We start from the raw sequence: 26,211 nt of genomic DNA on the forward strand, positions 1-26,211 counted from the left end.
TACTGTGAATAATGCTGTTATCAACATAGGCGTACAAAGATCTCTTCACGTCCCTGGTTTTTGGTTCTTTTGGGCACATACCCACAACTGGAAATGCAACGTCATATGGTAATTCCGTGTTTGGTTTTTTTTTTTTTTTATTATTTTTTTTAATGTTTATTTATTTTTGAGACAGAGAGAGACAGAGCATGAACGGGGGAGGGGCAGAGAGAGAGGGAGACACAGAATCGGAAACAGGCTCCAGGCTCTGAGCCATCAGCCCCGAGCCCGACGCGGGGCTCGAACTCACGGACCGCGAGATCGTGACCTGAGCTGAAGTGGGACGCTCAACCGACTGAGCCACCCAGGCGCCCCCCGTGTTTGATTTTTTGAGGAACCGCCATACTGTTTTACACGGTAGCTGTCCTAATTTACATTCTCACCAACAGGAATTACCTTTTAATACTTTATTTTGATATTCTGGCCTGCAGAGTCATTGGCCATTGACGGATTCATTCATTATCACTTATTGTGACTTCTGTGTTCCATTGCCATGGCTAAGCGCCAGGAACTCGGTGGTGAAGGGGTCTGCCTTAATGTCATGGCTTGCACTGTGGAAAAAACAAGCAACAGACAGATATACGATGAAATCTATAATCATACATTTTGAACCATGCTATGAAAGAATTAGAAGGTAAGTAGTTGAGACCCGATTTGGATGAGGAAAGGTGGGTGGTAGGCAGGGAACTCTGCACTGAGACGGGACGCTTAGTAAGGGAGGGCCGGGTGAAGCAGACGGGGAAGTTTTGCAGAACAGGGTAGATGCGCTGAGTGCAACAGGGACCTACACCCTTTAACTGGACAGTCATAGCATTCACACATCCGGCTTATACTTGTCGCTCTGAGCTTGTTTTCCCATCTTGAAGCAGGAATAAAAAAGGATTTTAGGGGCGCCTGGGTGGCGCAGTCGGTTAAGCGTCCGACTTCAGCCAGGTCACGATCTCGCGGTCCGTGAGTTCGAGCCCCGCGTCGGGCTCTGGGCTGATGGCTCAGAGCCTGGAGCCTGTTTCCGATTCTGTGTCTCCCTCTCTCTCTGCCCCTCCCCCGTTCATGCTCTGTCTCTCTCTGTCCCAAAAAATAATAAATAAACGTTGAAAAAAAAAAAAAAAAAAAAAAAAAGGATTTTAATGAGGATGCCATAGGGTTATGTATCCCGAAGATTCTCATTGACAGTAAAGCCTCGGTTTTCATAGAGTGTCTTCTTGAAAGATAGAACAAGAAATGAATTTCCCGGGGCACCTGGGGGGCTCAGTCGGTTAAGCATCCGGCACTTGATTTTGGCTCAGGTCATGATCTCACGATTGGCTTCGTGGGATTGAGCTCCACGTCAGGCTCTATGCCGATAGCGAGAAGCCTGCTTGGGAGTCTCTCTCTCCCTCTCTTTCTGTCCCCCAGCCGCCACCCCCACATGATCTCTCATTCTCTAAGTACATAAATAAATAAATACAGAAGCAGTAAAAACAATAATTTCCCAACAATTTCTGCCTGGGGCAAACAGTGAGAATGATTGGATTATATAAACCCAGTCACCTAACGAAAGCTTAATATCTCTTGCTTTGATCTTTTTTTTTTTTTTAAGATTTATTTTATTTTGAGAGAGAGCAAGAGTGGGGGAGAGGAGCTGAGGGAGGGAGGGAGAGAGAGAGAGAGAGAGAGAGAGAATCTCAAGCAGGCTCCACACTCAGCACAGACCCCCACTTGGGGCTCGATCCCACAACCCTGAGATCATGACCTAAGCCTAAATCAAGAGTTGGACACTCAACAGAGTCAACGGGGGGGCCTCAATCGTTTTTTGTTTTGTTTTGTTTTGTTTTTTTCCTAACTCTGGTCCCACCCAGGTCTTTTGGTTGTTTAAGGAGTATTAAATAATCAGAAAAATTACCTTTGATGAGGGAGTTGCCCATAGTCCTGCTGTCTGCATTTACCCTCTCTCTGCTCTGCTCTGGTGGCTTTACCTTCTGCCCCTGGCCCTTCGATGCAGCTCACCATTGGAGGCAGATTCAAAACGTGTACTGCGTCTTTCTTTTCTTGACACGGCGTTCACGGAAGGTTTCCGTTTGAGGAGAATCTCTCCTGGATTTTACCTGTGGAATTTACTTCTACAGATCCTGGGATTTTCAGGACATGCTTCACTTCACATGTTTTCTTTTACCACCATTTTTTTCTTGTTCAATCATCTCGTCTATATTCAGCTTCGGATGCATGACTGGTGTGGGGATATAAGAATAATTTTGGAGCTGGGTCTAGGGATTGACCCCCAGCTCAGACACTTCCTATTTAAGTCACCTGACATCTCTGAGCCTCAGTTTCCTCATTTTCCAGATGGACAAAGCAATGCTGACCTCCCTGGGAAGACAAAACAAAGGAGTGTGCATTTAGCGAGTCTGAGGCATACACCCGGGGCTCAAACAATAATTGTTATCATCACCACTTGGAGACACAAGAGGCACAGTTGTATGACCTCGTTCTAAGTAGAAATGATGAAACGATCATCAACTAAAATAACTAAATATAAGCAACCGTATCTTTAATGAAGTTTTTCTTAAGCCACTAACATGGCTTGAGCTGTAAACCTATTGTACACTCATTTAGGCTTGTCATTTACATGTCCCACCACGCTATGTTAAACAGAAAAGGTGTTGGGAATCAAGTAAATTAGTCAGCAAGGCAGGTGTTAATTGGCCTTTTTACTCAGTATGAGAATTCTAAATGGCTTCTATGTATTATTAAGCCAAATTCTTACCTTCCCAACTTTGGCCATTGACTGTTAATTCTATCTTTTTTGCTTTAGGGGACTTACATAAAACAATGCAAAACATTTGCAAACAGATTCAAAAACTGGAGGTTAACCTTCCTTCAGTAAGTCTTTATTGACGGCCATGAATATCAAAAAGATGATCAAACTGATTTATTTTCTGCCTTGGGATGTCCAAACACCCAGGTGAATGTATTTATGAGCCCAGCATTCTGGGCTTGTGTTTCTGATGAGCTTACAAGAAACTCTTACAAGCTGGGAACTTGATATATAACTAATCGAGAAAATGTAAGGCACAAATGTGGGTGGTTTACAGTTGCACAGTCTCTTACAATGAAGCAAATGCCAAATAAAGACTCAGGCCCAGAGGCATCATATGGAAACACCAATCCAAGACTCAGAAGGCTGCACATTTCATCTTGGCTCAACGCTTACTGAGCATTTACATTGCACAAGGTGGTGGAATTAAATACTTATTTACTGTATCGATATATGTGCATGTAATATGCACACGCAGTTTTAGAAAGTGCCAGGCGTCCGGGTCAGGATGTTCCAATCGCTTTGAACTAAATCCCTTTTCCATAATGAAGCCATGCAAAAAATTTCAACAATGGTTAAGATTACCCATAACCAGTTACTCTGACAGGACTCATTGCTATTTCGTGGGAGATGTTAAGAACATTGTCTCCGTAATAAAATATGATGTTATCAGACATTTATGGCTTGCGGGGGGGAAAAAATGCAATTGCTTGCTGTTTTGATATTATCTCTGACTATACTCGCCTTGAATCTGCCTTGTCTGTATTTAGTATCCAGTCATTTTAGAGTAAAAATAAACCCCCAAAGCAAAAATCAAGGTCGCACTGCAACAACAAACGAATCCTTGTGAATATGAATGGGGGGGGGGAGGGGGTGCTATTATTTAGTATTTAAAGGAAATAAATGATCTGAAATCTGGAAAGTCCAAGGCCACTTTAAGGGGTGAGATGGATTGGTAAGGTTGAATAAAACACCCTTTCCATCATCCTTCAGGCATCTCGAAATTCAATGTAAACATTTCAATCAAAAATAAGATCTAAGGAGACAGGGGTCCTATCTCAGTTTTTTTGTTTGTGACTTCTTTTGGTAGATGTAAAAATCGAGCCAAACTATTCCACCGAAAAGCCCTTCCGACCTGGGCTTGCGCGGATATCAGCCTTACAAAAGTAATTTCTGGAGCCCACTGCCAAACACGCTCGTTCCAAAACTTTTACGGAAGCTCCTAGTTTTTAATAAGCACACAATTATTTTCATTCTTCTCTCCAAGGACTCAGAGAGCGGGGGCGAGGACGGGTCCCCCTCCGATTTCGTGCACGACCTAGCCAATCTGAGCCCGGATGCTAATTAGTTGCCCTCCCCAGATGAACACGCCTTTGTCGCCTGTAGGGCCGGACTACAAAGCCCAGAATGCCTCGCCCCTCCCTGATCAATGAGGGCTTATTTAAATGATCTCTGAGGTCTTGGACCCAGGCCAATCAGCTGTCAGGGCTCATGATAAATCGCAATGCATTATTGATAATAATAATTACTGGGACATGCGCGTTCTGGCCGAAGGGGGGTAAATTTCCTAACTCCAGGAATTTGTGGCGGAGTGGGCAAATTACCGCGGCTCTCCAGGCGGCCCGATGCTCGCACCATGTCGAGGCGCAAGCAGGCGAAACCCCAGCACATCAACTCCGAGGAGGACCAGGGCGAGCAGCTGCCGCAGCGGCCGGCCGCGGAGTTTGCAGATGCGGCCCCAGCGGCGCCGGCGACGGGGGAGCCGGGTGAGTGGGGCTGGGGGCGCGCACCGGGGGCGTGCAGTTTCCCGGACGTTCGTGGGACCCTCCAAGGCGCGAGCTTCGGGGAGCCAGCGGCTGCTAGCGCAGATTCTGGAACCAAGATCTGGGGGCTCGGTCCTAGAGAAGTCACCCTCATCCCCCCCCACCCCCGCCCTTGTTCATTTTACACTTTTACCGCGTCCCTCTCGTGTAAGTTTCACCCCCAGGTCCGGCTCCTCTTGTAAGATTGACCCCCCCCCACCCCCTCTTGTCCCTTTTATTCCTGAAAGGTTCCCTTCTCGTTCCTAGCCCCTCTCTTAATTGGTTCCACTCCCCTCGCTAGTAGTAACCTCCCCCCCCCCACTTGTAACTTAGGTTCCCTCCCTCTCGGGCGCCGCTTTTAAAAGAAAGACCCCGAGGGTCCCCACCTTTTCCTTCACCCCTTGGGGGCTTTTCTAGGAGGCTGGAGAAGGGGCACACCCCTAGAAGACCCCCCGGGGGGACGGCGATCTGTTGCACGCGCCCCTCCCGGGCCCAGCGGGGGGAGGGGGCGCGACCTCTCCCCACCTTCCGGAGCTGGGGTGCGAGCCACCCGCTCCGTGGAGGGGACTGGAGGGCCCGAGGAGGTGGGGGAGGAGGGCGCGGTATTGCCCCTTTTCAGAATTTATTGAGGGTTTTGGCTTTTTCTCCCTGGGCTTTGCCGCCTGCGGATCTTCGCCCTAACCTTTCGGGGCCTGACCTCCAGCCATCTTTGATTTCCGACTTCCTAAAAATAACCGCGGCGAGCGGGAGGGGTGCAGGCCCCCAGGGGCCGGGGTCGCGGGCGCGCGGCCGCCCCTCTGGGGTGCACCCGCCTGGCGTTTTGCAGGGCTTTTCTGGGGCGCCCGGCTTTCCAGAAGCGCGCCCCAGGGGCCAGAGGGGAGAGGTCGGGCCAGGACTGGGCGGTCGCGGCCAGGGCGAGCTCCCGGGGCTGACCCGCCCCGCGCTTCCGCGGCGAGCGTCTCCGGGGTCGGGAGGCGTTCGGGACCCCAGCCCCGCCGGGAGCGGCCGGGCAGACTCCCCTCCTCCTAGTCACTTAACCGAGGCGGTTGTAGGAGCGAGTCGATTTCCCACTATCGCCCCTCCGTCCTGGCCCGCCAAATTGTCGCCTGATAAGTTTCTAGCGTACGCGTGGGGGAGGGGGCGTCGTAAACCTCCTCTTGGGCCTTGTGGGTCGCTTCCCTTCTGCTCCCCGCCTGCTTTCTAATTTCTCAGCCGCTGATGGGGGTGAGTGCTGCACGCCCAGACGCTCTGAGCCACAATTCCGATGGGAAGGAATTGGCCACCTTCTCTTTTTTTTTTTTTCCGGGAAGGGAATGTAATAACGTTTCCCAAGTTTGTAATAGGTGAATGTAAACCCCTTTTTTCCCGCAAATAACATTTTTCCAGGGCAAATTAAAGAGATCGGCTTCACCAGGGGAGGCTGTGCGTTTTCGGGGCGTCTGATGGTCAGGGCTGCGCGCACCCGAGGTCCCAGGAGGATGGACTCTTCTTTGTGCCTCGGGTGGGGGGTGCTGTGGGGGGGGGGAGCATGGAGAGGCTCGTCGCCTGGCCCACCTGGAACAAAAGGGTTAACCCTCCGCCCGCCCGCTTCCTCCCAAGAGGAGGGGCGAGCCCCGGGCTCTGACCCCTCCCCTGGTTCTGCTCTGACCTCCCCATTCTCCTACCCCCTTCATTTTTCGTGGGCGCATGCAAGTGGTGCTTTTCGAGTTGTTTGGCACCTTTGGGGGGGAGCTTGTTACAGGGTAGCTTCTTAAATGAACCCTGGTTGGAGTTTGCAATCAGTTAACCCGAGCTGGGCTTAGGATCTCTGGCCTGGCTGTGCGCTATCTCCACGATTTGGGAGGGGGTGGGTTCGCTATTGATCGCTGGGTTGGAGCGGACCGCCGAGTTGCGCGCGGGCGCCCCCTGGAGGCCCGGCTTGGAGCAGCACGCTTTGCTGAGAGGCGGGTCCCCTCGCAGGTACCGGCTCACACCTGATGGGTGGGATGGGTTGGGGGTGGAGATGCAGAGCCCTGGGCTGGGCCAAAGGACGGGCGCCCCCGGGGACTTGAGCCGGTGGCTAGCGCGATCCCTGGCTGTACCTGGCCTTCTTTGCCGAGTCTTTGGAATTCTTGAAAAGAATTCCTCGAGATCCTAGATTGTGTTTGCAGAGGCTCCGGTTGCCAGCGTGGGACAGGAGGTAGTGTCCCCAAGCAGTACTTTTTAATGGCTGCATTTTGCATTTGAGCAGCCTGGATGTATGTACCTATCTGTGTATTATGGATGTGTAACCATACAGATACGCGTGTCTGTATAGATCTGTATAGACAGATCTGTATATATATATAAATAGACACATAGATAGGTATAATTAAAAACAGATTGGGCCGGTCCTGTTTTGCAAGACCAATTGGAGATCCACTTGTAAAGAACGCAGTTCTAGAGGGAGGAAAATGGAGCTTGGCGATCAATTAGATTAAAAAATCTGCAGGTGGGCAGGGGACTCCGCGCTACATACGGGAAAATTAGCATTTTCTCAAAAGAATTTCGAATGCCCTTTGTGCTAAACTGGATTACAACCACCAACGATTAAGATCCCCAACTTTCAAACAAGGGCCTACCCCTGGCTGTAATGACTCGGAGGAGAGGGCACTTGGGAGTTCCTATTTTAATTGCGGGAGAGAGGGAAATCTCGTTGATAGCAGCTTGCGTGTTGCAGGCCGACTTTCTGTGCTTGGATCCGAGTTTGCGATAAAGGGGCTCCAACTTGCCCGCAGCCCCTTTTGTTCCGTTAAAAGTAACATTGCACCAGTCGGGACTTGGTCATTTAAGCCTCTGCTAGCTTCCTCATGGGTGAAGAGTTGGGGAGCCATCTTGGGAGACAGAAGATGGGCTTAACACTTCACCTCTTTTTAAATGAAGTTAGGTTTTTGGTAAGGTTTTAGAGATGTGCATTCCTGTCGGGTATAGCTTTCAGCTGTGTAACCTTGAGAACTGCTCGGTTTCTCTGAGCTTTTGGATTTTTTTTCTTCCCTCTCTACAGTGGAGGTAAAGAATCCTGTTCAGATAATTTCAACTACAAAGACCCAACTGTGTGCTGGGAATGTGATGAGTAATTAGTTTTGTTCAAAATAACCATGTTTTCCATTGTATTTACTTACCGTGTCAAGATGGGTACGAGCTAATTGAGAGTCTGCCGCCTACCAGGCTGGGGACCTCAAGTACATTATCTGTAATTCTCATTTTTACTCGTTTTGAGTAAACAGCTCCCAGTTGAAATGGCATGCTCACGGTGGGTTTTAGCCATGCTCGGAATCCAAGGGACTGTTTTATCATGGTCTGACTCGGGTTGGTGATGGGATGGGGTTTTCTATCAGTCCCTTTGATGAGGAAGCCACGATGAGTGTTTAATGTTTGAGATGTGCCTTTTTGGACTTTAGATTAAGGGATCCTTGGGAAGAGAGTTCGAAATAAAGCAGCGTTTGCATCTCACGCTCTGGGCCTTCTTGCCCTGGAAAAATGATGGGAAGAGGTCAGCAAGTTCTCCTTTTCATCAGCCCTTAACCTGTTGTACTTGTGATTCTTGAGAGAAAGCATCCGAACCATTTTAAAAGACTGAATCCAGACAAGCTGCACATCTCCAGTCGCCACCGTCCTTTTTTTTTCTTCTCCCAAATGAATTTCACGTCTAGGTCAGTCTTTGTTCTGGAGGGGCTCTGTGGAAGGGGACAATAAAAGCCCCTGCCTGCATGGAGTTTTACAAGTTTGCCTAAAAGATGAGCTCCAGTTGAGGGAAAAGGGGACATATCTCTTCATGTAAACAGCCAAACTCAGACGCTTTACCAGCGATTATAGCCTTCTTTGGTTCTTTGACTGTTTTTTTTTTCCCTTTTCAGCAGAGCCCCTGAATTTTGATCCAAGACTGTTGGGAACAAGTTTTTAGCTCTTGATCAAGTAGAACTTAATTATAGCTCTAATTTGCCAACTATGAATTGAATTAAAGCCGTGTTACTGAAGCGTTTCTCTCCGATTGCTGAATTGAGATGTAAAACTAAACTGGTAAACGGGCACTTTCAACTGGTTCAAAGAACGTCTCCATTTCCTTTTGTTTTTTGGTGAGCAATTATCCTGTGGGTGGGGGAGGGTGGAAGATAGTGTATACTTCAGATAATCTACTCATTGTGGTTCTTTTAATATAGGAATGGGGGAAAAAGATAAGCTTGAGTCCTAATGCTTTGCTCAAGATTATGGAGGTTTTATTTTTGAAGCATTTTCAAGTCTGCAGAATGTGATTGGCTTCTAGTAGATGAGCTTTTCTCCTATACAATAGTAAGAGTATTTTCTATCCATTTGGCAGTGATTGAATCTAGGACCCCTGCTGGGTTTACTGCATTCTTCCAACTTATTGGATAACTAGATGCTGAGAGATAACATTCCTAAAATTCGGAGTGGGGGTGGGGGGGGGATGGAAGAACTAGTTGCTGGGTAATCTCTCTGAACTTTGCTTTTTTCCTTTTGGGAAGGGTTAACGCGCGCATACCCAGCAGTTGTTCATAACCGAGCCCTCTTAACGCTCTGGCGAATACGGATTCGGTTATTTGCCGGTGGTGGTCTGGATGTGGAAGCACTTTTTACTGCACATGCATTCAGAGCTGCTGTTTTAAGACCCAAGTGGGATGTTGCTGGTAATGCATGGACGCTACAGAGGAGGCCAGCCTGTGTATACAGTGAAGGCAAGCTGGTATTCAGGCTGTAAATCACTCTTGGAAACAGTTAGCTCCTTGGTGGGGGGGGGGCTTAACCTTTTTTGTGCCGTAGACCCCTTCTCAACAGAATGTATTTCACTGCAAAAAATAAAGGGCCTAGAAATACCAAGGAAACTACCTGGAAATAGAGTACTCACAAACATTTGTGATGTCATAACATGTGCTTCCTTATGAACACATTAAGTAAGATTAGCACAGCTGGTCAGGTAACTACCAGAATTTTCAGTCCTGCAACAGCATTAATATCATAGGAAAATACCTGTTTTCTGTTGATGGTGAAGTTACAGGTTCTGCAAATACCACTGAGGTATGTTTTCTACATTTATAATGGAAAGAGATGTTAAATTTTAGTTCGGATTAGTGAAAATAAAGATCTCATTTTTTTCCCTTACCTAATTTCATGGACTCCAGTTAAGTTTTTTCTTTTTTACATTTATTTATTTTTGAGAGACTGAGAGAGACAGAGCGCAAGTGGGGGAGAGACAGAGATAGAAGGAGATACGGAATCCGAAGCAGGCTCCAGGCTCTGAGCTGTCAGCACAGAGCCAGATGTGGGGCTCGAACTCAAACCGCCAGATCATGACCTGAGCCGAAGTCGGACGCTTAACCGCCTGAGCCACCCAGGCGCCCCTCATGGACTCCAGTTTAAGAATGCTGGTTTACAACCTGTTTTCAGTGAGGGAATATTGTCCCCAGGGGGGGGGGGGGGCAGAAAATGTGATTACAGTGGTTTGTGGCCTTCGGAAGGCCCATGGTGCATAAATACATACAGTATATTTGTGGCATTAAAATTTAATGGGCGGGGGGAGCCATGATTAGGAAAGAAGCTTTAGAAGCCTCCATAGAAGGATGGAATGAAGGTTTGAGAAATAAATGACACCACTAAGTTTAGTGCCCTTGTAAATAGTATTTAAGAATCCAATCCCTGGTCATCGTCTTCTGGTTAGTATGTTCCCCTGGGCCACCTAATGATGTCTGCTCGTGCCTCAGTTTCCACATCTGCGAACTGGGCACAAGGATGCTTGTTTATGTGGCTGCAAAGATGCAGTTGAGATGCGTGTATTTTGTTGTTTGTGGAAGGTGGTGGTCGTTTTCTTTTGCAAAGTGGAGTGGGCGTTCTCGCGTGGGCTTTATTGGGAATTTCCAGGAGTTAGAATTGTTTGAGTCCAAGGGTAGGACGTGCTAATTAAAAAAAAATTTTTTTTAATGTTTATTCATTTTTGAGAGAGAGAGACAGTGTGAGGTGGGGAGGGGCAGAGAGAGAGGGAGACCCAGAATCTAAAGCAGGCTCCAGGCTCCGAGCGGTCAGCACAGAGCCCGACGCAGGGCTCAAACTCCAGAACCGTGAGATCGCGACCTGAGCCAAAGTCGGACACTTAACTGACTGAGCCACCCAGGCGCCCCCTATCTTAAAATTTTTTTTTAATGTTTATTTTTGACAGAGAGAGAGAGAGAGAGAGAGAGAGAGAGAGACAGAGCATGAGCGGGGGAGGGGCAGAGAGACAGGGAGACACAGAATCCGAAGCAGGTTCCAGGTTCTGAGCTGTCAGCACGGAGCCCAACCCAGGGCTTGAACCCACGAACCGCGAGATCATGACCTGAGCTGAAGTCAGACGCTCAGCCAACCGAGCCACCCAGGCACCCCAGGAACATGCTAATTTAAAAGCATAGTATGAAAGCATATATTGAACATTTTTCTCTTCTACCCTCAATCTTCAGGCCCATACTCTTAAGACCTAGAAAGCAGCCTCAGTTTCTTTTCAGAAAATTTCCAGGTACAAATTTATATCTCTACCCACAAACCTGGATGAGACCACACATAGATACACATCCCATCCTCTACCTGTTTTTCCTCCCCTTGAAATCAGTCTCAGGCATTTGTCCTGAAGCAGCACATATAACATAGATATGCTTTTATTTTTGTAGGGACCAAGTGCCCCCTGCCTTTTTCTTTCTGTACCCTGGTTTATTTAACCAGAACCTTACTGCCTGACCAGGGTGCGTCTGTTTTTGTTTTTGCTGTTTGTTAATATGAGAAATGTATCCTTGTGTTATACAGAGTAAATTCCTCACCAAGATTCATGCTAACATGATGTAGCCCAGAGTTCTGGAGGAGCTGTCCATATGTACACACCTATCACCGCGTATTTCCCGCCAAGAGAAACTTTTTAAAAAGTTCTTTTTCAAGTTCTTGACACATAATTGCCAGGATTGCTTTTAAGAGTGCCGCTTAACATCCTCACAAACACCTCATTTCAAGTCTTAGGAAAGTGTGGAGATAGATACTGTATTCTGGGAATTGACGTGTGTGTGTGTGTGTGTGTGTGTGTGTGTGTGCGCGCGCGCGCGCGTGTTTCCAAATATTTTTAACTTGATTCTTGGGCTGTGACTGATGGGGAAACAGTATTAGGGCTGTAAGGAAGGAGGTACCTGTTGGGCTCCACCTGGACGTAGCAGGAGTATCTTGTGTCCTAACTTAATTTATTTTTATTTATTGATTTATTTTAATTGTTTTTAATGTGTATTTTTGAGAGTGAGACAGAGCGTGAGCAGGGGAGGGGCAGGGGGAGAGAGAGACAGACAGACAGAGAGAAGGAGACCAAGAATCCTAAGCGGGATCCTGGCTCCCAGCTCCCAGCTGTCAGCACAGAGCCAGACGCAGGGCTCAAACTGCTGCAAGATCTTGACCTGAGCCGAAGTCAAGACACTTAATAGACCGATCCAGCCGCCCTATACATTGTGTCCTAACTTTTAAAGTGGCTTCGGAGGGGGGAGGTGGGGGGGGTGGAAGGATGGCAGCATGTGTCCTAGTCTCCTTTCCCTCTTGCCAACCTGACCCTCAGGCTTTTCTGTCCTCCCTAGGGGGTCTTTGAGAGGAAATAGAGTTGCAGTCTCAACAGAAGAAACATATTATGGTAGGAAGTGTAGGAACGAGGGAGGATCTGGGCGCTGCGTGCCTGGGTTTTAATATTGGCCCTGCAGTTTATCAAATGTATTACTTTGGGCAAATCAAGGTCTCCTGTGCCTCAGTTTCCCCCTCTGTTACATAGAATAGCCCCTACCTCATAGAGTTGTTAATAATGTATACGCTGTTTAGAATCACACCTAGATGGGGCACCAGGGTGGCTCAGGGAGCCCTAAGTCGGTCTTTGCGTTGACAGCCCGGAGCCTGCTTGGGATTTGCTCTCCCTGTCTCTCTGCCCCTCCCATGCTCTTGCTTGCTCGCTCGCTCTCGCTCTCTCTTTCTCTCTGTGTGTCTTACAAAATAAACTTGAAAAACAGAATTATGAGGCTCCTGGGTGGCTCCGTGGGTTGAGCATCCAACTTTAGCCCAGGTCATGATCTCCCGGTTCGTGAGTTCGAGCCCCACGTTGGCCTCTGCGCTGACAGCTCGGAGCCTGGAGCCTGCTTCGGATTCTGGGTCTCCCTCTCCCTCTGCCCTCCCCTGCTTGTGCTCTGTCTCAAAAATAAATTAAAACATTTTTTTAAAAGTTTTAAAAAATAAAAAAAAGAATTCTGCCTGGCACACAGTAAGTGCTCAAAAGCTATTTATGACTATTTTCATCTGTAAACGGGGCCAGTATTTAATAGGCTTGTGTGATATACATATGGGGCACCTAGAGGTCCCTAGCCCGAACTGTAGTGCAGGACATAAGCCTCATTCGCGACTCTCCCCTGCCTTGCACACAGTAGGGAGCGGGAACTGTTAGTGACTTAGGCTTTAGATGGCCATTTTTCTACGTCTTGTTCTCCCACAGACCTAGTTGCCCTGCTAACCATTTGAGCCATTAGAGATAAATATGGAGAAACTAATGTTCCCTGAACACCTGCTACGTCTGCACTTTCCCCACATCCCATCCAGGGTGGTGCCCCAGGCACATTAGTGGGTACTTGACTCATTTGTTAAAGTAATCGCTTCACTTAACCCAGACACATCTACCTTATGAGGGTGTCATGATTATGCATGTTTCAGGCAAATTCTGAGGGGGGAAGGCTACCATATCACACCTGTTTACAGGCGAATGCTGCTGGATCAGCCCTAACCTGATTTCCCTTCCCTGGCCAGACCTGTTTATGGCGGTTGGCTCTTTCTCCCTGGCCCCCCCCAACCCATACACACCTTGCAAAACTTCCTATTACTGGGTCTAAAATTCATAAAGATGAGGCTACCTTACATAAATTTTAAAAGAGAAATAAACTTTTTCAAGATGAACTCCTGTTTCATATTGTGGGCCTCCTGTCAAAACCCCATGGTTTTAGGGAGTGTAATCACCCAAGGAGTTGAGAAGCAAAATAAATTAGTTTGCTTTAAGCAACAGGAATTGAACGGGGCACCTGGGTGGCTCAGTAGGTTAAGCTGTTTGGCATTAGCTCAGGTCATGATCGTGAGTTTGAGCCGGGCTCAAACTGAGTCGGGCTCTGGAACCTGCTTCAAATTCTGATTCCCTCTCTCTCTGCCCTCCCCTGCTCATGTACTGTCTCTCTGTCAACAATAAATAAACATTAAAAAAAATTTTTTTTAATTAAAAAAAAGAAGCAACAATTTATTTAAAAGTAATGTGTATCGGGGCTCCTGGGTGGCTCAGTCGGTTGAGCATCCGACTTCGGCTCAGGTCATGATCTCACAGTCCGTGAGTTCGAGCCCCGCGTCGGGCTCTGTGCTGACAGCTCAGAGCCTGGAGCCTGCTTCCGATTCTGTGTCTCCCTCTCTCTGCCCCTCCCCTGCTCATGCTCTGTCTCTCTCACTGTCAAAAATAAATAAACATTAACAAATTTAAAAGTAATGTGTGTCTTTCTTGGCCTTTCCTTCACACATCGGTACATTTGAAACAGGTTTTCAACAAAAATGGTCACGTTTCACATACTGTTCTGCAGCCTGTTTCTTTCACCTAGCTTCTGTCTCCATGTCAGAGCGTACAGAAGTTAATGCAGTTTTTGGTCTATGAGTGAATCAAAATTTACTTCTGCTGCTGTAAACGTTGCTTTAAAAAAAAATCCCTACTTATATGGATCTTTGTATATTTGTGCAATTATTTGTGTGATTTAGATCTGTATGCCTAGAGTTGGCTGGCTCCGAGGTATACTGCCTCTGTGACTAATTAGTTGGGGGAGGGGGGGTATACGTAGACTAGGATAGCCAGGAAATGAGAGCGAGTAGTTTACTCTCAGGACCCAGGCATCCAGATAAAGCAGTCTCAAGATGGGCGCTTTATTTATTTTTTAATATTTTTATTTATTTTTGAAAGATACAGACAGCGTGAGCGGGGGAAGGGCAGAGAGCGAGGGAGACAGAATCCGAAGCAGGCTCCAGGCTCCGAGCTGTCAGCACAGAGCTCAACATGGGGCTCGAACTCATGAACCGTGAGATTACAACCTGAGCGGGAGTGGGATGCTTAACTGACTAAGCCACCCAGGCGCCCCCAAGATGGGCATTTGAATGTGCAGGCTATCATTAACCCCGAAGGGAATAGTGCCTAATTACAAAAGAAATATGCACACACACACACACACACAAGGAAATCCACAGGCCAATCCTTTTTAGGAATGTAACTGTCCAGAATTGATCCTATGCATGTAATTCCGGGTATATAACAGTAGTAGAAGTTGCAAGTTCAGGGAGAGGCGTGAAACCCTTCGTTCCCCTCCCCTCTTCCCATTCTGGGGCTTCTCATTATCTGTGAGGTCGTTGAAGTCTTTATCTATCGTCATGCCTTCCTTGAACATGAAAGCATTTCTGGGAATATCTGCTTGGCCTTCCTCGTCTAAATGTACTGTTTAGACAGTGTGCTGTCTCCATATTTTCGGTGAATTAGGCACTGCGGTCGTTGTTGGCATCTTGGAAGTGGGGAGGTGCACTGGTCACACTAAATGAGTGATTTACTGCAGTTTCGCTTTCGGTGGCCCCAGGATGGGGATGAGCACCTGTGATTTGAGCAGGTCTCCAATGTCATTTGTGTTGACTGCATGAAATTCACTTGCCTTTACGGGCAGACCCCGAGTAGGGTGCAGAGCTCTAAGGGGATTATTTTAATAATAAATTGTGTGAGTTTCCTAAGGTTGCCATAACAAATTGCTACAAATTGGATGGCTTAAAGCAAAAGAAATTTAGGGGCCCCTGGGCGGCTTGGGCAGTTAAGCGTCCGACTTCAGCTGGTGAGTTCAAGCCCCGTGTCGGGCTCTGTGCTGACAGCTCGGAGCCTGGAGCCTGCTTCGGATTCTGTGTCTCCCTCTCTCTCTGCCCTGCCCATCTCGAGCTCTGTCTCTCTCAAAAATAAGTAAACATTAAAAGAAAATTAAAAAAAAAAAATACCCAAAAACAAAACACAGAAATTTAGTCTAACCTTCCTGGAAGCTAGACATCCGACATTGAGCTATCAGTGGGGTCAGTCCCTTCTGGAGACTCTGAGGAAGAAGCCATTCCAGGCCTCCTTTCTACCTTCTGATGGCTTCCCACAATCCTGGCTTAGGGCCACATAAGTCTTTCACGTGGCTTTTATTCTGTTTCGTCTCTTTCCCCTATCTCTTTTTTTTTTTTTTTTTTTTTTTCAGCGTTTATTTTTTATTTTTGGGACAGAGAGAGACAGAGGGGCAGAGAGAGAGGGAGACACAGAATCGGAAACAGGCTCCAGGCTCTGAGCCACCAGCCCGGAGCCTGACGCGGGGCTCGAACTCACGGACCGCGAGATCGTGACCTGGCTGAAGTCGGACGCTTAACCGACTGCGCCACCCAGGCGCCCCTCTTTCCCCTATCTCTTTAAGGACACCCGGGCATTGGGTTAGGGACTCACCCCAATTGCATCTGCAAAGACCCTATTCCAAATCAGGTCATGTGCACAGGTATTGGGTATAATGACTGGGACGTATTTTTTTTTTGGGGGGGGGGGTGGTTATCACAATTCAACCCCCTGCATAAGTTCCCTTTTACACTCGCCTGCCTGTGGGGACGGGACCCAGGTCGCCAAGGCCTCTGTGTTGTGAGCTGTGGTTTTTCCCTGGAAGTCACCCCGCCTCGTTTCTCGGGCAGAATTCTTAGCTTTTTCTCTCTTGTCCCAGGTGCTCCAATGAACCACCCAGGGAGTGGCAATGACGTCAGCAGGGCTGGGGTGTCAGGGAAGAGGCCTCGTCGGGAGGAGACTCACGTCTGCGAGAAATGCTGCGCAGAGTTCTTCAGCCTCTCCGAGTTCTTGGAACATAAGAAAAGTTGCACTAAAAATCCCCCCGTCCTCATCATGCACGACGGCGAGGGGCCGGTGCCTTCAGAAGACTTCTCCGGGGCGGTGCTGGGCCACCAGCTGCACAGTCCAAGCAGTAAGGACGGTCCCGGGGAGGATGGCGGCGGCCCGGGGGACACGAAGGAGAAGCTGGGGGCCGAGTCTGTCGTGTTCTTGAAGACTGAGACGGCCCCGCCGCCCGCGTCCCAGGACGTGAGCTGTCTGCCCAAAGGCAAGGTGGCCAGCACCAACGTCACCCTCCAGGCCCTGCGGGGCACCAGGGTGGCCGTGAACCAGCGGAGCGTCGAGGCGCCGCCGGCCCCCGTGCCCGGCGCCAGCAGCATCCCGTGGGTCCTCGAGCAGATCCTGTGCCTCCAACAGCAGCAGCTGCAGCAGATCCAGCTCACGGAGCAGATCCGCGTTCAGGTGAACACGTGGGCCTCCCACGCCCTCCACTCCGGCGCGGCGGGGGCCGACACCCTCAAGACCTTGGGCAGCCACGTGTCCCAGCAGGTGTCTGCGGCCGTGGCCTTGCTGAGCCAGAAAGCTGCAGGCCAGGGCCCGGCTCTGGACGCCTTGAAACAGGCCAAGCTACCTCACGCGCACGTCCCCGCCACGAGCGGCTCCGTGTCCCAGGGGCTGGCGCCCTTCGCCCTGAAGCCGGACGGGACGAGGGTCCTGCCCCACGTCGTGTCGCGCCTTCCCGGCGCCCTGCTACCTCAGGCCCCCGGCTCTGTGCTCTTCCCGAGCCCTTTCTCCACCGTGGCGTTAGACCCGTCCAAGAAGGGGAAGGGGAAGCCCCCGAACGTGTCCCCGGTGGAGGTCAAGCCCAAAGACGAGGCCGTCCTCGGCAAGCACAAGTGTAAGTACTGTAGCAAGGTTTTTGGGACCGATAGCTCCTTGCAGATCCACCTGCGCTCGCACACCGGCGAGAGACCCTTCGTGTGCTCTGTCTGCGGCCACCGCTTCACCACCAAGGGCAACCTCAAGGTGCACTTTCATCGACATCCCCAGGTGAAGGCGAACCCCCAGCTGTTTGCCGAGTTCCACGACAAAACGGTGGCGGGCAACGGCATCCCCCATGCGCTCTCTGCACCGGTCCCCGTAGACGAGTCGAGCCTCTCGTTAGACAGCAAACCCGTCCTCGTGACAGGGGCCCCCAGTGCAGGGCTACCTCAGAATCTCTGTGCGGGGACTAACCCCAAGGACCTCGCGGGCGGCCCCCCGCCCGGCGACCCGCAGCCCGGGCCTTCTCCGGAGGGCGGGGATGGCTCCCTGCTGCTCTCCGGGCTGGGGCCACACCACGGTTCCCCCAGGGTCGGTGGCTTCCAAGGGAGCGGGACACCCGAGCCGGGGTCGGAGACCCTGAAGCTGCAGCAGCTGGTGGAGAACATCGACAAGGCCACCGCCGAGCCCAACGAGTGTCTCATCTGCCACCGGGTCCTGAGCTGCCAGAGCTCCCTCAAGATGCATTACCGCACCCACACCGGGGAGAGGCCGTTCCAGTGTAAGATCTGCGGTCGGGCCTTCTCCACCAAGGGCAACCTGAAGACGCACCTCGGGGTCCACCGGACCAACACGTCCGCCAAGACGCAGCATTCGTGCCCCATCTGCCAGAAGAAGTTCACCAACGCGGTCCTGCTGCAGCAGCACATCCGGATGCACATGGGCGGCCAGATTCCCAACACGCCGCTGCCCGAGAATCCCTGTGACTTCGCGGGCCCCGAGCCAGTGATGGTCAGCGAAGACGGCGGCGCGGGGGCCGTCTGTCACGACGATCTTATCGAAAGCATCGACGTCGACGAGCTCGGCCCCCAGGAGGCCCCCGGTAGCTCCTTGAAGGTCCCGCTGCCCCTCCCCAGCGGGCAGGCCGCGTCCCCCACCCTGGGGTTCGCCGTGACGGCTTCCCTAGACGCCCCCGGGAAGGCGGGTCCCGCTCCTCTCGTCCTGCAGCGGCAAAGCAGCAGAGAAAACGGTTCGGTGGAGAGTGACGGCTTGACCAACGACTCGTCCTCCTCGGTGATGGGAGACCAGGAGTACCAGAGCCGAAGTCCGGACGTCCTGGAGACCACGTCCTTCCAGGCGCTGTCCCCCGCCAACAGCCAGGCAGAAAGCATCAAGTCCAGATCTCCCGATGCCGGTGGCAAAGCAGACAGCGCCGAGAACAGCCGCGCTGAGATGGAAGGTGATAGAGCTTTGGATTTCGCTTAGGTCCATTTTGGGCACGAGGTCATCCCACAGGAACCCGGGTCGAACGTCACAAACGGACAGTGTGATCTTTGCAAAGCAGCTCTCCCTCGTTAGGGCAGTTAGCCTCTCTGGGTAGAGGGAGATAATAACTCCCCCGTCCTAGTACTCACATCGTGTTCTTTGCGGTGGTTAACACGCACGGGGGATGGACAGCAGGCTTGTTGGTCTTTACTTCCGTGTGTGTGTGTGAGCCCCGGGGAGACACTTGGGTAATCCTCAGGAAGTGCTCCGGGAGGAGAATGTGTGCAAAAGTGGGCGCACGCCTTCTTGGCCACCGAGATGAGTCCTAGTTCTTGCTTCTGAGGTCCCGCTCCCTAATGTAAGGTCCACAGGTTAATAAATGTTGACAGGGAGAGAAAGAATCTAACCCATTATAAACGCACACGTAAATCGTGGGGTACCTGTTGGTGTCGTTAATACTTGTCTTTAAGTAGTAGTCTCTCGGGGCGCCTGGGTGGCTCGGTCGGTTAAGCGTCCGACTTCGGCTCCGGTCATGATCTCACGGTCCGTGAGTTCGAGCCCCGCGTCGGGCTCTGTGCTGACAGCTCAGAGCCTGGAGCCTGCTTCCGATTCTGTGTCTCCCTCTCTCTCTGCCCCTCCCCTGTTCATGCTCTGTCTCTCTCCGTCTCAAAAATAAATAAACGTTAAAAAAAAAAAAAATTTTTTTTTAAAAGTAGTAGTTTCTCTACACCCAACGTGGGGCTCGAACTGCCGACCCCGAGGCCAAGAGTCGCGTGCTCCACCGACTGAGCCAGCCAGGCGCCCCTTTTAAAGATAAAAACATCTGATGCAGGAGCTTGAATTTCAGGTGTTTCCTGTCCATACCTCTCTGCCCCAGTGGTGACTTTTCGGAAGCGTTTGAGTTGTCGCTCCCCGAGCAGGTCAACACGCTAAGGAGGAAAAGCCGCCTCTGAGGCACACGATTCCAGAAAGCCGTTTCCTGGCTGTCGATGGGCAGTTGTCATCACAGCTCTTTTTTGGTTTGAGAAGGAATGAGTACGGGATGATAAAGGTCTGGGGTTTCTTTTCTCTGGATACTAGGTCGTAGCAGCCTGCCATCAACATTTATCCGCGCCCAGCCAGCCTATGTGAAAGTCGAAGTCCCTGGCGCGTTTGTTGGACCTGCGACCATGTCCCCAGGCATGACTCCTTTGCTGGTGGCCCAGCCACGCCGGCAGGCCAAACAGCACGGCTGTGCACGGTGCGGGAAGAACTTCTCCTCGGCGAGCGCCCTTCAGATTCACGAGAGGACTCACACTGGGGAGAAGCCTTTCGTGTGTAACATATGTGGGCGCGCTTTTACCACCAAAGGCAACCTGAAGGTGAGTTTCTTCAGGCTCTCCGCAGGGATGGGGCTAGGCGTTGGCCAGCACAGCTTTGTTGGTGTCCCCCATTCGTGATGAATTCTTCCATTAAGACCAGATGGGATGGGGGTGCCCCGGTGGCTCAGTCGGTTAAGCGTCCGACTTTAGCTCGGGTCGTGATCTCATGGTTCGTGAGTTTGAGCCCCGCGTCGGGCTCTGTGCCGACAGCTCGGAGCCTGGAGCCTGCTTTGGATGCTGTGTCTCCCTCTCTCTCTGCCCCTCCCCTGCTCATGCTCCGTCAAAAATGAATAAACCTTAAAAAATATTAAAAAGAAAAAGACAAGAGATTAGCAACTTGTGACAAAATCATAAGAATGTTCAACTCGGGGGTGGGGGGGGGGCTTTGTTCTTTTCTCAAGTTCTCTGTATCTTTTCAATTGTAAAAGCAGATTTCGCCCCTTTGAAAAGTTTGAAGGCCATCGGATTAGAGAATACCTATTCTTGGGGCGCCCGGGTGGCTCAGTCGGTTGAGCGTCCAACTTAATCATGATCTCTCGGTTCGTGGGTTCAAGCCTCGCGTCAGGCTCTGTGCCGACAGCTCGGAGCCTGGAGCCTGCCTTGGATTCTGTGTCTCCCTCTCTCTCTGCCCCTCCCCCGCTCATGCTCTGTGTCTCTCTCTCAAAAATAAATAACCATTAAAAAAAAAAAAAAAAAAAAGACCAGATGGGATACTGTATAGTCCTATCTCCCAGCTGGCTCTTGAAATAATTCATTAGACAGTATGTTTTCTCACATCACAACATGTCTGAAATTGGGATGCTTCTTATGGTCAGTGCCTGAAATTGGTAATTTTTTTTTTTTCCTAATCTTAAGGGCACAAGGAATAGTGATGCATTTTACAAAGGATGCTGTCTAGGAATAGGACACATGGTCTATTAGAGATGCTCTTGTCTCTTAGTAAAAAGTAGTTATACTTTAGGGTTGTTTTCCCTCCAATATTGGGGCAGACCATGACCTCTTTCAACAATAATCGAGTAGATAGGTAAAATCTAGCCTGGAAACCAGTGATAAATGTCACATAGTATAATGTGTGGAGAAATCATTTATGGGTTTGTGTGTCCATCCAGACTTGATGAGCACCCTGTATGTTTTGTTTTCCTAGCCTGCTAGGTTGAAATAAATAGCAGGAGTTAAACATTTACAGGATCCATTGCCAGTGCAGTTAAAAAGAAAAAAGGCCTCAGGTTATCCGCTGTGCTTTCGAAACTGAGCAGCTGGGTCCTTCTGGAGAAGAGCCTGATATCAATAGGGACAGTCCACCTAAGAGTTTACCTGGGGAGCTGGGAAGGAGACCTCCCCCACATGAGGCCTGAACGTGGCCTGTGTAAGCACAAGGGATGAGAACTGGGGACCTGGGGTTTGTGGGAACCGGGCCTCTGGATCTCTGCCTGTCTCCGATGAGTAGACTAATTGAATTCTTTGTGGTTCAAATAAAGGTTGAAACTTAAGAGTTGACCAAGGAGACCGTATATCATTTAAAAAATGAAACGTACTTCTTATAAAAGCAAGCTGTCCTCTTTGATTTATTGTTTAAGTTTATTTTTGAGAGAGTGCGAACAGGGGAGGGGCGGAGAGAGGGGGAGGCAAGAGGGTCGGAAGGGTGGTTCTGCACTGTCCTCACAGAGCCCGACGCGGGGCTCGAACTCACGGACCGTGAGATCATGACCTGAGCCAAAGTCGATGGTGCCAGGTGCCCCCAAGCTATATTCTTTTAATTTTTTAGTTGGTGAAAACGACTAGGTAAGAAGCATGAAGTAACTTCATCTCTAATACCAACTTCTAGAAACAGAAAGCTTAAATTACTTCACAGGCCCCGAGATCAGCCCAGGGAAGGTCTGGAGCTGCTGTGTTTGTTTTTGTTTTCGTTTTGTTGTTGTTTCTCTCTGCACAAGTGGCTTTGGGCAGATGGCTCCTTGTGCCTCAGTTTCCCAGTTTCCCATGACTCACTAATGGTAGTGACAACTTCAGAGTGCTCCTAAAGATGAAATGAATTATGTTGCTAAATGTTTCGAACTATGCCTGGAACATCTTAACAGCTCGTAGCAATTAAGAGCAGGTCACTTCTGAGCCCACTTGGCCAGATAACTTCTCAGGATGTCAGGAAAGCTGAAACGGGGTACCTGAGAAACCTAGTGCCCATCACATTCTCCCCACTCTTTTTTTTTAAGTTTATTTATTTTGAGAGAGAGAAAGAGACAGTGGGGAAGGAGCAGAGAGAGAGAATCCCAGGCAGGCTCCAAGCTGTCAGCGCAGAGCCTGATGTAGGGCTTGAACCCACAAACTGTGAGATCATGACCTGAGCCGAAATCAAGAGTTGACGCTTAACTGACTGAGCGGCCCAGGCACCCCTCTTCCGACTCTTTTTGAAGAAGCTCAAAGGGAGCTAGAAACTCAAAAGCCAGACTTTTCACTACTCTGGAGTAGTGATGAGGATCATTGACGTCCTGTGTATCTGGTCTGTCCGTGCCATCATCAGGGCAGCATCTGTTCTGTTCCAGAGTTATTTGTTAACTCACATTTTTTATTCAGGTTAACAGTGGACTCCCGTGCAGTGAGAATTCACAGATCCTTACACGCTCTGCCCAGTTCCCCCAGTGGTAGAATTTCGCGAAAACTATGATGTAACCGATAAGAACCAGGATATTGGCATGGACGGAACCTACTGGTCTCCTAGATTTCCCCCCATTTTATTTGTACTCCACGTGTGTAAGTGTGTTACCTTCTGCACAACTGTGTAGGTTTGTAATTCACAAGTTTTAAATCTAGCGCTTGAGAGGATACATAGTATCCTAGTATTTGAGCCTGACACATAGTAAGGGTTCCTGTAGGTGCACCCTGGAACAGTGGGATGGGGACAGAATTGGGAGCCTGTGGCCCTGCCTCGCTGGGCTTTACTTGCCTCTAGGCGGGAATGTGGGCCCCTTGTTGCCCGATCCTCTGCTTCCTCCCCTCCCCCACCCCAAGACGAGTCCCCGTTTTGGTGGGAACCTCTCTGTTCCTGTTCCTACAGGTCCACTACATGACGCACGGAGCCAACAACAGTTCTGCACGCCGAGGGAGGAAGCTGGCCATCGAGAACACCATGGCTCTGTTAGGAACTGATGGGAAGAGAGTTCCCGAGATGTTTCCCAAGGAAATCCTGGCCCCTTCGGTGAGCGTGGACCCCGTCGTGTGGAACCAGTACACCACCATGCTCAATGGAGGTCTGGCCATGAAGACCAACGAAATCTCCGTGATCCAGAGTGGCGGCATCCCCACGCTCCCAGTTTCCCTGGGGGCTAGCTCCATTGTGAACAACACCACTATCTCCAAGTTGGACGGCTCCCAGTCTGCCCTCGGTGCCGAAGTGGAAAAACCGGGTGCTGCTGACGGTGTCCCCAAACACCAGTTCCCTCACTTCCTGGAAGAAAACAAGATTGCAGTCAGCTAAGCTCCGGGAGGGATCCCTGGTTGAGGGAGAAATGCAGAGGCAGAATGACCTCCCCGACTACACTTTTTTTTTTCCCCCCTCCTTTTTAAAAGATCCCATTCCCTCCTGTTTGTTTTCTTACTGATGTGCAAATGATGTTTACAGTGTGAGATCACAACCTCAGGCAAATCCTACAATCAGATGTTATGCTGCTTTGCAAAAAAAAAAAAAAAAAAAAAAAAAATTGAAAAAAGAAAAATCGAAAAAAGAAAAAATTGAAAAACAAAAAAAAAACTAAAAAAGAAAAAATGCATACTAAAACAAAAACAGACTAGAATTTTTTTTTTTTTTTTTTTTAATTTTGGAAAGAAGCGGGTCTTGCAAAGTAGCTTTGTTACTTGCGACAAACTGTATACATAAAACCTTTGTACAACCTAGAGTAACTATTTCCAAAGACGATCCCCTTGTTTCAAGTTGGAACTTACTGAACCACAGTGGAAAAGGCAACTGTTAGCCTAATTGTGGGGGGTGCTGTATACTTCCCCAGTGACTGCCTGTATGCGGGTACACGGACAAGATCTGGCATCTGTTTAGGGACCTGTTTTGTATGACCCCCAACCCTGCACCCATCCTTTGTTTTTTGTTTTTTTTCCCCTGAATGTACTTTTTTTTTTTTTCTTTTTAACTAAGGTTGTCAAACGAATTCCAAAATTCCTTCAACCTTGGAACCTTAAATAGAATGCCCTCGAATGGACTGATTTTTGTCCTTAGGGAGTCAATGCGTGTTGCTGCTTATTTAAATACAGTTCAGTTGGAACCCCAAGAGTGCCAATGTACTCCCTATGCTTTGCAAATGCCTCCTTCCTGAACCAGCAGGAGAGGTGGCCTTCGCAGGGACCCTCAGGTGACTTATTTTGGTTCGCCAGTGCCTACTCTGTGGAACGGGGTTTCCATTCTTTAAGAAACTCATGGAAGGGCATGTTTCTTATAGGTACACATACTAATTTGTACAAAAACGTCCTTGGTGCAACTTAAATGCCAAGTGATTGTGAAGATTGTTTTTGAGTATTGCATGAAGGCTACGAACAGGCAAGTCATGGGTGTGAAAGCTTTAATTTATCTACCTCATTTATTTTTATTTTTGTAGCCATAGTCTCTATTTTCCTATTTTATGACCGCTGAAGTGTTCTGACGCCCTGTCTTCAACCTGAGTTGATGTATGGTGGGAGTGACTGGACATTTAAGATATCTTCATGGTTCTTTGTTGTAAACGCCCCCTCCCCCTGTTTGTATATGTAATATGAAGCGAATGAGGGCGCATTGCTCTAATGGTTTAACAAGGAAGGAGAAAGAAAGACCTTAATTTCTGAGTGGAGAAGTCTCCTTCTATGTGGAAAAGTAGATCAAGACTGTTATCAAAACTTTGTGTTGTTGCACCTGACTTTAGGATCCAAAAAAAAAAGAAAAAAAAATTTTTTTTTTTTTTTTTTGCCACACTGTGCCTTTCTTCCTGGAATTGTAAGTGGGACACAATAACTAGTACCTGTCTACACTGTGAAGTGGATGTTGTTACAGAGAACACCAGAGGCTTTCTTACTGTCAAGCAAACAATGCCTTGTGAATGTATGATCTATGGAGAAACCCCTGTAGTTTCACCTGCTGATGCTGTCTGTGTTGTTGGAGAATAAATTTCGGATGTTTTTTTTTTTTGTCTTCCCCCCCACCGGGCGCGTATGTCTCTGGTTAGTTTCTGCTCTAAACCTGAGAGTTCTCATTTGAACAATCACTTGCCCTCGTGACCCCCGCCCCCCCCCCCCCCCAGGTCTTAGAATCGAAATACATCCGCTTATGTCCCTACTGGACCCATTTCTCAAGCACACACAAAGAACGACTTGCTGGTTGTTCTCTTGCGTTCTTCAGGCATACAAGTTGGGTTAGAGTTAAACTGAGTCTAGAGAACTTTTGCTTGTGTTCCCTTGTGACCACAGACAGCTTATTGGGCTGTAGATTACCCCATATTTCAATCCCAACCTGGTACCAGTCATTGGGCAGAGAGAACCACGTAGGAGGTGGCACTTAATTCCAAGACAAGATTCTTTGAGAGGGAGGTGGAAAAGTACCCCCTGGGGAGAGACACAAAGGCAAAACCAGGTTAGTGTCCAACTGGCAAAGTACCCTGTTACCTCCCTTTTGTTGTGTTTCTCTTTGCAAACCCAGTGGCAAGAACCAGCATCAGATTCTAGGAGAATCTTCCTGGATGAAGATAGGACTACATCTGTGAATGGATCCTCCTGACATCAGAGAAGGCTGGGGATTATGTTCTCACAGCCTTTCACCTGAATGCCCTCTCCAAGGTTTGTCTGTGCTTTGGCCTCAACTCCTCTAGATTTGGGGTGGGATGGTCACTCTTGACTCTGAAAGCAAGATTAACGAGGTCCTTCAGATAACTGAAGTGGAATTATCTAAACCAAGATCCATTAGTCCCAAGTGTCTGTGCTGACCCCTTCTCTCACTTGATAACTAACCCACAGTGAAGTTTTAGGTCTAGATTGAAATGTATGAGGATTATTTTTACTTGCGTGAAAGCCGTTTCCTCT

The 26,211-nt window shown here is 49.1% G+C and overlaps 1 protein-coding gene and 1 long non-coding RNA gene across 3 annotated transcripts; both read left to right on the forward strand.

Moving 5' to 3' along the window:
* The first annotated feature begins 430 nt into the window (after nucleotides 1–430).
* LOC123579621 lies at nucleotides 431–3,507 on the forward strand. Its single transcript, XR_006702854.1, has 2 exons — nucleotides 431–673; nucleotides 2,362–3,507. It is a non-coding gene; the product is annotated as an uncharacterized LOC123579621 (long non-coding RNA).
* A 756-nt stretch (nucleotides 3,508–4,263) lies between these two features.
* SALL4 (spalt like transcription factor 4) lies at nucleotides 4,264–25,318 on the forward strand. Of its 2 annotated transcripts, none has more exons than XM_045444210.1 (4): nucleotides 4,264–4,599; nucleotides 16,434–18,776; nucleotides 19,883–20,163; nucleotides 23,216–25,318. In XM_045444210.1, exons 1-4 carry the CDS (start codon nucleotides 4,470–4,472, stop codon nucleotides 23,633–23,635), a joined length of 3,174 nt encoding a protein of 1,057 aa, XP_045300166.1. In that variant the 5' UTR covers nucleotides 4,264–4,469; the 3' UTR covers nucleotides 23,636–25,318. The 2 variants fall into 2 exon arrangements, with proteins under 2 accessions (XP_045300166.1, XP_045300167.1); XM_045444211.1 differs by lacking the exon at nucleotides 4,264–4,599 and adding an exon at nucleotides 9,472–9,687.
* The last annotated feature ends 893 nt before the right edge of the window (nucleotides 25,319–26,211 follow it).

The sequence above is a fragment of the Leopardus geoffroyi genome, chromosome A3, assembly GCF_018350155.1.
Source record: "Leopardus geoffroyi isolate Oge1 chromosome A3, O.geoffroyi_Oge1_pat1.0, whole genome shotgun sequence".
NCBI lineage: Eukaryota > Metazoa > Chordata > Mammalia > Carnivora > Felidae > Leopardus > Leopardus geoffroyi.